The 12,053-nt window shown below is 43.4% G+C and overlaps 1 protein-coding gene across 1 annotated transcript in view; it reads left to right on the forward strand.

The window, feature by feature from the left end:
- Positions 1-10,460: 10,460 nt before the first annotated feature.
- Positions 10,461-12,053, forward strand: part of ngfrb (nerve growth factor receptor b) — a 32,283-nt gene continuing 30,690 nt past the window's right edge. The window contains exon 1 of the mRNA XM_035533431.1: positions 10,461-10,973. Within this exon, the coding sequence (XP_035389324.1) occupies positions 10,938-10,973 (36 nt within the window). The 5' untranslated portion in view covers positions 10,461-10,937. The remainder of the gene's footprint in view (positions 10,974-12,053) is intronic.

Genomic DNA, 12,053 nt, shown 5'->3' on the forward strand with positions numbered 1-12,053 from the left:
TCTTTCGCCTGCATCTTGTCTTTATTTCCTTTTTCTTCCACACTGAAGGTTAGAAGTCATGTGACCAATAGTGTTGCCCAACAGTTAGCGGATACCTGCATGTAACACACTGTTTACACTGAAGCGGCAAAATATTACATACTCCGTGTGATTGGAAGGGAAGCTTGCTGTCAGTTTGTCATGTGTGTGTTGTGTGCGCGTATTCTCTTTGGATCAGTGAACAAAGACTGTGAGTGGTTTGAAGAGACAGCTGACGGCTTACCGAGGGAGGCCTGGATGTAACTGTGCGTGTTTCCTTTATTATGAGATACAAACAGTAACCAGAGTTGTTGGATATATGTGAAAACAAGAGAATGAAAGTGAAGGGCAAGGGAGAAAGAGAGAGTGACAGAGCATGAGATAGAGAGGTAGACAGTAGGAGATAGACAGTATGAGATAGAGGGAGAGTATGAGATAGAGGTAGACAGTAGGAGATAGACAGTATGAGATAGAGGGAGAGTATGAGATAGAGGTAGACAGTAGGAGATAGACAGTATGAGATAGAGGGAGAGTATGAGATAGAGGTAGACAGTAGGAGATAGACAGTATGAGATAGAGGGAGAGTATGAGATAGAGGTAGACAGTAGGAGATAGACAGTATGAGATAGAGGGAGAGTATGAGATAGAGGTAGACAGTAGGAGATAGACAGTATGAGATAGAGGGAGAGTATGAGATAGAGGTAGACAGTAGGAGATAGACAGTATGAGATAGAGGGAGAGTATGAGATAGAGTATGAGAGAGTATAAGATGAAAGCATGAGATAGAGTTTGAGATAGACAGTATGAGAGAGTATGAGATTATTAGAGAGAGATGGAGAGAGAATGAGATAACCAGAGTATGACACAGGGTAGATTCCTTTCCTCCAAATATGCATGTACCTACAAAGAACGTCAAAGACACAGTCAAACCAGTGCACGCAGATTCACAGCCAGTAAAGTTCTGACTTACAGATCTCACTCTCTCTGCTTACTGCAATAACTGCACCGCTTGCTTTACTCAGATGGCCACGGGACTTTCTTGTAGCCAGATCGGCTTGCTTTCTAATGACAATGAGCTTGACATGACAGACTGCTTTCTAATGACAACGAACATAACACTACAAAACCGCCTTTTGATTTTTGAAATTTGTATAGAACAGAACAATCGGGGTTGCGGTTCTTTACCAGTATTGCATGCTGTGTGTAGTGTTCTGTGTTGTGAGTTATGTTACATGTTGTAAGTTATGTGTTGTGTATAGTGTTGTAAGTTGTGCTGTATGTTGCATGTTGAATTCTGCTGTATGTTGTATGAGGTGTGTAGTGTTGTGATTAGTGTTGTGATCTGTGTTGTGTGCATAGTGAGTTGTGTTGTGTGTTGTGAGTTGTGTAGTGTTTTGTATAATCTTGTGTGTAGAGTTGTGTTGTCAATGCCGTGGTCTCTCCTTCAGGTTCTGTCGCGTCGTCCGTGGCTCTGTGTCTCTTCTCACCTGTGCTGTGAAACGTGTCTGCGCTGGTGGCTGTGTTTACTGTAAACTGCCCCCCAAGCGCAGGGGTTAACCTCCAAGTTATGAGCACCCTGCAGGCTTTTTGTCAAGCTCCAGTGGAGGACGCTGCCACCATGACACACAGAAGACTGGGATTAGAGTTAGAGTTACAAATGACCCACAGATCACGGCTTCTGAGGATTACGGAATTTTGGTGTGTGTGGAAAGAAACACCCTTTCCCTTATAGAGCATCCTTTGAAGTTGACACTATCAATAAACGATAGGTATTAGGAGAAATATAGCCAAATGTGCAAATTATTTTTGTAAAGGGGTATGTGATTATATGATGCTATATTTACCACATATCAGCATATATTACTATATATATTTCTATATAACGATCTTACAATATGTCTGACAGTGAATTAAAGCAATCTTAAGATTTATGAACTATAGACAAGGAATTGAGGGAGTTGAGTGTGTACATGGTGTCTTATGTGAGCACTAATATGTCGTTACCAAGATTACCTGAAGTGAGAAGCATGAGGTTTGGGCAGTGTCCTGACTGGTTTGGGCAGTGTCCTGACTGGTTTGGGCAGTGTTCTGACTGGTTTGGGCAGTGTCCTGACTGGTTTGGGCAGTGTCCTGACTGGTTTGGGCAGTGTTCTGACTGGTTTGGGCAGTGTCCTGACTGGTTTGGGCAGTGTTCTGACTGGTTTGGGCAGTGTCCTGACTGGTTTGGGCAGTGTCCTGACTGGTTTGGGCAGTGTTCTGACTGGTTTGGGGATAACTACTAATAGGTCTTTTGCTGAATATTGTTCTAATGAATACCATGAAGAACCTGGAAATGCAGCAAACAACAGCTACTGTTACTGGACTTCATCTTAAGCACTGTGTGCTGTTGGCAATGATGATGATGATGATGATGATGATGATGATGATGATGAAAATGCTCAATTAATAAATCAATTGATAAATGTATGTATGAATGAATGAATGAATCAGAGATATATCATCTGTTTTGTGCCATGGCAGGTCTGTCTGTGTCTCTCCAACGACCTGCTAACCCATAACAATATACTGATGCAGTGATGTAGGGCACCAGTACGTACATATGTAATTTTCACGTCCAGAATGTTCATGTTCATGCCATTATGCAAAGCAATCTAATGAACTCTGCTCACAGGTCTCCATTAGGCTTTTTTAAGATTACGTTTTCCCTTAACCACTGACTCTGCTGACATCAGGGACAACTGCACTTTAATTTCCCAGTAGTTTACATAGAAGAAGCTGATTTATCATATCATATACTGTTTTACTTCCATCTGCTCCACCCCCTTCCCAAACTCCGCCCCTGAACTCCAGCCCGTCAAATCCGACTGTCCACTATTTCCCGATAAAACTAAGAAAAAACTCAATTAATTCCTTTCTTCCTTCATTTAATCAGACCATTAAGTTGAACAGATCAGTTTACCTCCTCCCTAACAAATCCTAGCTCACATATTCCTATCAATGAAATAATTATAATTAAAATAAAAGGTACCATTGTGTACGTTGCAGGAAATCACTGGAGATCTAATTACTCTAGAGAAAAAGCGCTAGCTGTTCAGCACCCATCTGGTCAGCTGGAGAAATTTGGCCTCTGTCTCTCCTCCACTGTAATAGAAAAAACTTCAAACGTCCCTTTCCAAGAGGGCCCATGTTTCCACGTGTGCAGTACATGCATGCACTGAAGGACAGCGTGTGATCGTGAACGCGATTTGAGCTCAGTAAAGCGTGCAGCTTTAAATCCTGCTCGACTTAATTACCTGGAACATAAAAAAACAAAAAAACAAAACAAAAAAAACCACACCTTTATCTTTAGTTTGTATTGCGGAAGAGTCGAAAATCTGCAGCACATGATTAGACGTTCTCGGTGGGTTCTCCAGCGGGCCTAAGGGGATCGAAGCAGGAAATATCCTTTTTGAAAGTATATCTGTGAGTTTTTAAAGGACTAAACGTTTCAGACTTGGACAATCGGTCATAACAATGCCAACTGCGGAAGGATGGCACACGACAATAAACTGGAACACACTCAAACGGATCACATGCAGAACCAGGTATAAAGGGAATGTATCCTAGAGACGTAAGCCTGTAAAATATATCATGGAAATGAACAAATAACCCCTTCCATATAGAACAGGTAAAGGATCCATGAAAAAGGTTCACAAGGACATTAACTTATTCGGCCAGCTCAGAGTTCCAGGGTATGGTTATAGTATATCCGTGGATAGCGGTGGACCGCTATACTATCAGAGGCCGCTGAGATTCATACAATTACGTCCACTAAAATAACTTCAGAGCAAAAAAGAAGGACAAGAAATGTTGTGCATTCAGCAAAACGTTTTCACTGCGAATGGCATATCCACTGCCAACACGCAAAATTAACTACAGCTGGTAAGTGAGAACCTCGGTTTCGTGGATCAAAGCTCTGTTAAGTTGGAACACATTGGCTGCGGAGACAATCAAGAGTATTGCCAGACTTTCTCTGCCGTAAACGCAATCACATGCTCACATGTGGTGAACAAACGAAAGCCGTTGCCGAATTCGCCCGTGAACCGTGAATTCGAGATCGAGTTTAAGTAGTGTTAACGTCTACGCACCGCTAGAGGGCAGCAAAGCAATGCAGAGAAATTTTACCATCACCGCAAACTGGGGGAAAGGTTATTCTGCGTAGAGTTTGAACTAAACAGAAGATCCAAAGGATGTAGCAGTAGATTCTGAGGGCATTTGTTTGCTAGTTCATCTCTCACTCTCATGTCTTCTGTCCTCGGTGGAGGGCTATCTGACCACGTCCTGCAAGACCTTATTTAAACAGTGATGTCATCCTGAAAGAGACAGCAGACTGCTGTATATGTTCTGTGTCTCACCAGTCAAGGAGCACAGACAGTTTTGGCAGTGAAATCCCCCTACCCAGTTTCCACATCTTGCTGTACTTTTCTCTACAGTTGTCTCTGCATCCTTGTTTCATGCACACCTCATTTCACATGCACAAGAAAATGTTGCCCTGGGACTATTATAACCACAATAAACCAAATGTACGCGCGTGATATACAACACTGATTGAGAGTGGCTCACTTCACTGAGTGGATTACAAACATAATGATTCCTTTTACAGAAAATCCTCCTTTTTAAAATGAATCAACCATTCACAATCTTTTGAAGTGAGTAAACGCAAGGTTTACATGACTACGTACGGTATTTCACTATTGATTGTGCAAACGTAACTGAGAGGCCTTTAAGAACTAAGTGGTACAACCCAGAGAACAAAGGGCATCGTACAATAACATGATCAGATGGGACATAAACTAATTCTGAATTTAACCTCGAACCATCTATGTTTTCTTTCCCTGAACTTCACCCCACGATTTGGAAAAGCATCTCAAATGGGCAAGATTACAAAGGCACAAATAACGTTATTGATCAAAGCTTTCACATGCAAGGTAATCTAGCAGGAATGCTTCCATGGGTCCATGATTTCTGAATGACTGAATTACTGAACTCACTGTGTTACGTCCTTTTCAAAAACCAAGCTGTACAAATATTCTGAGAAAGAGGGAACTGTTGTGCAGAAACATTATTAAACGTTATTAATGTTCCATTTGAGGTTATGGCTGCAAGATTCACTTCATTTACCCAAATATGTTAATTCATCTGAGGATTGTAGTGTGTGAACAGAATAAAATCCACCCTTTCATCTGAATGTGTGTGTGTATTGTATACATGTTTGTGTGAGTGTGTGTTGTGTGTGTGTGTGTGTGTGCATGTGAATGTGTGTATGTGTGTGTGTTTGTATGTGTGTGTGTGTATGTGCAGGAGAAACTGGAAAGCCAATCCAAAGGGAATGTATTAAATGACATTAGAAAGTTCGTTCTCCATCTACAGTAACTCTCTCCCTCTCCTCATCTACACTACCTCTTTATCTCCCCCCTCCATCTACACTAACTCTCTCTCTCTCTCTGTCTCTCTCTCTCTCTCTCTCTGATGTGCTGATGCATGGTTTTGGTTTTCACTAGACAGAGAAACAAATATGAGCCTGCAGTGTAAACCAGCTTGAGCCTGAGCAGATGCTCCTCCTAATATGTTTCAGGCTACACCTCAAACTTCTCTGTTATGTGTGTGCGTGTTTACGTGAGAGCGAGTTTGCGTGTCTGTGTGTGTGTGAGAAGTGTGTGTGAGCGTGTGTTTATTATTATTAAACATTATTAATGTTCCATTACAGGTTATGGCTACTAGATTCACTTCATTTACCCAAATATGTTAATTCACCTGAGTAGTAATTATTGCATGAGCAGAAAAAAGGATAAAACCTGCTTCTGTCATCTGAACGCGCGCGTGTGTGTGCATGTGTGCGCCTGTGCGAGCGGGTGTGCATGCGTGTGCGTGCGCATGTGTGTGTGTGTGTGTGTGTGTGTGTGTGTGCGCGCGCTTTTGTGCATGCGTACGTGCGTGTGTGTGTGAAACATTGCTTTCTCCTCCAGCCTAATCACTGTTGTGCATTGGGAACAGCATTTCACAGTAATAAATATTTGTAGTCATTGATCATTCAGAGACAAGAACACCACCTGACTCTCCCTTCCCTTAAGGCAAAGCTCTGTTTAGGCATGAAGGAGGGCTGGCCCCACAGAGGTCAGATGTCAGGAGGTCGGTTCCTCTCCATTGGACACGGAATGCATGTGTGTCAGTGACCCACAAGATGCAATGCACTAGTCCTTAAGCACATGGCCTAAAGGTAAAACACATGCTATCACCTTCACAGTAGTCTTGCTTACAGGGTCTCTGTTGGTGAGGGGCTCACCCTGTGCATAGGAGAGCAACTCTGTGTGCAGGCCTTTCCCCACCGACACGTGACCCCTTCTTCACTGTCGCTCCCTTCGCTCTCCCACGTGACCCCCGTACAACACGTCGTAGGAAGCAGAAGCAGCAGGTGGCCGCGGAACCTGGGTCTGGGCAAGCAGATTGCTGCCAGTGTGCCATGCCAGCCAGGACTCGCTACCCCAGTGCCTGTTGGGCAGACTGCCAAAGAGGAGGAATAGGCTACTAAAGGTGCAGAAGATTTATAGCTTCCTGGCTCTCTGCCAGGAAGTCGCTATAGTCACTATAGCTTGGACCTCTATACTGAAACAGTGTCACCATGGCATTGCAATCATCTCCTGGTCAGGTAAATGATACCTGTTCCTAGGTATAAATAGGGAATCTGGTTGTGGGAGCTGGATATACACGACAGTGGTACAGGGGCAGCTGGCAATGATTGGCAGCTGGCCGTTAGTGGCAGCTGCTTTCAGAACGGCCCTGTGCGACTCCGCATGTCTATTTAGGGACTGCGCTGCTCACCCAAGTAGGAGAAAAGTAGAAACGATCACCCACTCACAAACACAGGATATTGCACGTACTGGGGCATTCTAATCCCGGGAACAAAAGCATAGTTCCTGTGAAACGATTAACATGCAATGTGAGAACTCTCCTGAACACAGACTGGGAAAACAGACTGATCCCGATGGGGAACAGCCTTAACTTGAGCTGAGTGTTACAACACTGAATCAGCTGGGTTGGGCAAGGCCAGGCTTCTAGAAGAGGGGCCCCTAAGGAAGGAGAGAGAGAGCTACACTTTTTATTTTTTGGAAAGATTACTGTTTAGGTGGGCAACATCAGTAGGCGTCAGATAAATTATACTCTTCCTTTCAGTCTTCCAGAAATGAGCGAGGCAGTACATGAAAGAAACATTGTTAAGGTCAAAGCCACCAAACTCCTGCCTATCCAATTATAATCTAATTTATTGTCCATAATATGATATTGACTTACTTTTCTAGCTAAGCCCTAGGCCCACTTAACTGCACTAGGCTGACACTAATGCTGTATGAATGTGCTCATGTGACCTGCTACTTATTATGGTGCAACTTGGTTAAAGGAGGAGACTGGACAGAGAGGCCCTGGTTTCCCTCAGTGCTGTGAACAAAGGGGCCCAATCTAGATTCCAATAATCCACCAACACAATATAGACTGCAATAATCCACCAACACAATATAGACTGCAATAATCCACCAACACAATATAGACTGCAATAATCCACCAGTACAACCCAGCCTCCTAATCCAACAACCCAATCCACACTTTTGAACCTGGGATGCTCAACATTTGTTGCTGTTTTCATGACAGCATGTTGCTGGGGGCGAGTGTACGAGCTTTCATTTGTATAATGCACTTCTCAGTCTTGGAGCTTTACCGCAAAAGCACAGCAAGAAAAGACTAAAACAAAGTGAAATGTCAGGGCATTTTCCAGCTGTCTCCTGTACCACTCTCCCGTGACTCACTCTAATCTTGCCATGTCTCTAATTCTCCCATGTGCCACTCTAATACTCTCATGTTTACTTGTCCAATGACTCACTCTAATTCTTCACCTCAGAGCCTGAGGACTGCGCCAGAGGTGGAGTGAACCACAGTCTTGATAAGAACCTTTTTTTTTTCTTCAAATATTAGAAGATGCTGAGTGACCACTGAGCTCTGACCAGCTTGAACATTTGAGTGGCAGCTTGATGCTCGCAGATGTCATGTGCTGCAAACTCACTTGAGCAGTGAGGGCCTAATGCTGATCCAGTGGACTTCTGGGGGACATGAGCCAAGTGCAAGGGGAATCCAACCCCACCCACCCAACACCACATTCTGTTGTCTGATGTCTCCATCCAGCCAACCCTGAAGTAGTTCCAGCATTTAGATATTTGGCTGGCAGAGTGTCCAGAAACTCCAGCATTGGGCTTGGAATTCAAAGCAGAATAAAATATACACAATGAGGCTCTTCCAAAACAGGGTTCATGTTTTACACAAAAGTCTAAGCCCTCTGCATGACAGCACCTTCCCATAACTGTGGTGTCAGATATTTCCTTTATTATGGAGTTATGCAATAATAAAAGGTTCCACATACAGCTAAAACAGCTACACTTACAACCACTGGGCTGGATGTGCTGTGAGAGCAGTCCAGGAGCAGTGGGAGCGTTCCAGGAGTGTCACTGTTCTTCAGGCCAACTTCACCATGGCCAGCAGCTCATGAAAAGGTCATGAAAAGCACCCAAAGGCATCCCCAAGGCAACAGAGTTAAGAAAAGCTGTAAGAGGTGCAGTCTTAAAACAGAGAGCCCTGAGAGCCCACGCCAGGAATCCACACAGCTGCGTAGAACCAAGCCTCCAGGCAATGCTGATAAAGTCCATAGTCGAGCCACAGTTATCTCTGATTTTGTCTCAAACATTGCCACATCAGCTGACTCCCGTCCAGTGCATTACATGTAAATGAAAATGTTAATGCATTCAACTCAGGCCACAATGTTGTATCCGAAAACATCCACTTTTAAAATACAAATTCATCGGCAGACTCATTAAGTAACAAAAATATAAAAAGGCAGTGGCAAGGACACAATATAAATAAAAGACAAGACAAAATATTGTAAATAATCCAAAAAGGAAACATTTAAGATTTTGACACTAGAAACATACATCTGATATGAATCCGATACTAAGATGTGTGAGGTAGTCTTTAGCTTGTGCAGGATGTTCTGTGTGGCTGGTACAGACTCTGAATAACCAGGCAGGGAAGGACTATACACATCTGTCCAGTATTGATCCAGTCACTGGTCACTTCCTGCCCAGTAAGACTGAAGGTCGGTGCAAAGTCGCAGAAGAACACCATCCCTGTCTCCATAGCGACCATCGGGCCCAGGGTAGTGTATTATTGCTATCTGAGAGATGATCTTCACAGTGTGTGTGTGTGTGTGTGTGTGTGTGTGTGTGTGTGTGTGTGTGTGTGTGTGTGTGAAAGAGGAAGAGAGAGAATGTGTGTGAGGAGAAAGAGAATGAACATTTTCATGAATACTTCCTATTATTTTATATTATTATAGAGATGGACCTGATTAGGCCAATCCAAGTCATAGTCAAAAACAGGCAGTAGTAAATAACCAAAGTCAATCCAGACAAGTAAACAAATCCGAAGTGGAACAGGCAAAAAGCGCAATCCAAAAACACAAGCCCAGATCAGAGTAACTAGAGAAAACATATAACAATCAAAATGCTCAGAATCGTCAGCCAGGCAAATAAGACTTCGCAAAGACTGAATGAACCTAGAGGGTTTATATACAAAGACACACAAGGGTAACAAGATACAGGTGAGACTAACAATCCAAAGAAACAGGGGGTTTGTGGGTAACGTAGTCCTTATAGCAGACAGTGGCGTTCTCTTTTATTGGAGTACACAGTTTCTGCTTAAGCCTTTTACTTCAATTAATCTAAGAATTTTTTACATTATTGCCATAAATAGTATTAGTAGTAAAACCTATGGTCTAGTCTATCTGTAATTTAACGGGTTATAGTGATGATCCCCTGTTTCAAGCATTTGGTGTACAACATGCATGAGTAAGTTGCAAAGATTTTAAGGGAACGCTTGCCCCCATTCAGTAATGATCTGGTAGTTTCTCCGAGAGGACACGCTCTGGTAGTTCTTGATTACCGGAGGGAGCAGAGTGTCGATTTCAGATGAATGATCGGGTTTCCCTTCTTGCCACACCCGTGTTCGGTTGCCTGCTCCTATTACACATTGTGCGAGTTTGACATTACATCAAAGCGTGATGCGACTTCTCTACACCCTTTTACAAATCGTTAGGAGTGTTTTAGCTAATTACTCTGACTACCCACTTCCCGCCCGACATAATTTGCCCCTTCAAGAAGATTCATTCTGGTTTACGTTGGCTGTTGCGAAATCAACTTCTCCCCAAATGGGAGAATGCCATGTTTAACATTACACGTTCGTTGCTTACGCAGCCTAATTAAATTAACAGTACAAAATAAATCCCAAACGGATGAGCCGTGTTGGAGGGATGGGTGGGAGGCGAAGCCCTGTGCTGGAGCGGTGAGGAGAGAGAACAGGACAGCGAGGAGGGGACAACCCGCGGGTCGCTCGCTATACTCAGGGTCTCCGAAAGCGCTCTCGCTGTCACTTGAGACGCAACCCATTCGCAGTGCAAACGGGGCACTCGCAAGCACTCGCAACAACTCTTGACGCCACGGGTAGCTGGCCATTTCTCTAGTTCTCGTCATTTTACGACCATTTCTAAGTGTTGGACATCAATGCCTGTCAGCGGTTTTTCATGACTTTCTGGAAGTCGGACAACGGGAGAAATAAGAGACGCACACGAGAACATTTACGCCTGATAGACTACTCTATGAAGATACTAATAGCTGCGATGCTACTTTTACAGTTCATTTCAGTGTTTCTTTTCAGCGAGTGATTTTTTGGTTTTTGTTTTTTTCTCCTTTGAGAGCCTAATTTGCATCATCAAGACGGACAAAATTAGACGCGGACACACACACACACACACACCCAGACACACACACCCAGACACATACACAAACAACATGTTTACTGTAATCCTGCCGGTGTTGCTTGGACTGGTAAGTATAAAACAAACTTCATTTCGACTATGTTGGGGGTTTGCCTGAGTTGCTGCTGACACCTCATGCGTCCGTTTCAAAGCCGCGCAGAGAGTCGGTGCGTCTCGGCTGCCGCTCGCGTTTAGACTCATATTTAAACTCAGTTGTACGTGATATAAAATTGCTCCGTCTCGCCTGTCGGTTGGACAGAGAGGTGCTTGTGCGTGGGATCAGTACGCTCAGGTGTCCGCAGTTAAAGTGAGACTGAATATAACGCGATCTTTTGACTCAGGTTGTGGTATCCGCTGCGGCCAGGTTTGCGCTTTATACATTTAAAGGGCATTTGATTTGAGTTTCTTCAGCCCTAGAGCTATCTGGACACAATCTTTAATTATGTAAAATAGAAACTTAAAGGTAGGCAGTTTGGTTTGATTCCATCTTCTTGCAGATTTACACTCGCTTTGCAGACGTTATAGTCGTCGCTGTAGCTATAACCTTTCCGAATTGGTACTATTGTGGAATACTTGGTCGAGCCGCCACTTGGCTCTGATGGGTTAACGAGGTCGTGACTTCATAGGTCGTGACTTGTAGGCTCTTCACTCACAAATATAAGAGCTGGTGAAGTGACCCAAATACTGGGAAGATAAAGTTTATTGCAAGTTGAATGACAAAGCTGATAAACAGTAATATTTTATGGTTAGGTTTATGTGGAAGATATGTGACCGAAAGAGAGTACACACCAGTATGTATGTTTTAGACCAAGTCTGTTCTGGTGATCGGCCTATCGGGAGGAATTGCTGCGTCAGAATGTCGCGTAATATGACTTTTTCTCTATCTGTCACTCAGCGCGCACACATGCACACTACCCCTCCCACACAGAAATGTGCATCCACGCAGACACACACCCAAACTTTCTCCCTCTTATTTTTGTTATCGTTTCTTTCTCTCACATACAAGGGAAGTGACTCAGCCTGTCATGATTACTGTTATTGTCCAACAAAGAAACAGTTAAATCACTTTTCAGTTCGTTTTTCGGTTTTATGACAAACCGAAATTACTGTGTGAAATTTATGTGTGAAATTACTGACACATAAATCAATT

This window comes from Electrophorus electricus, chromosome 14 (genome assembly GCF_013358815.1).
Source record: "Electrophorus electricus isolate fEleEle1 chromosome 14, fEleEle1.pri, whole genome shotgun sequence".
Classification (NCBI taxonomy): Eukaryota; Metazoa; Chordata; class Actinopteri; order Gymnotiformes; family Gymnotidae; genus Electrophorus; species Electrophorus electricus.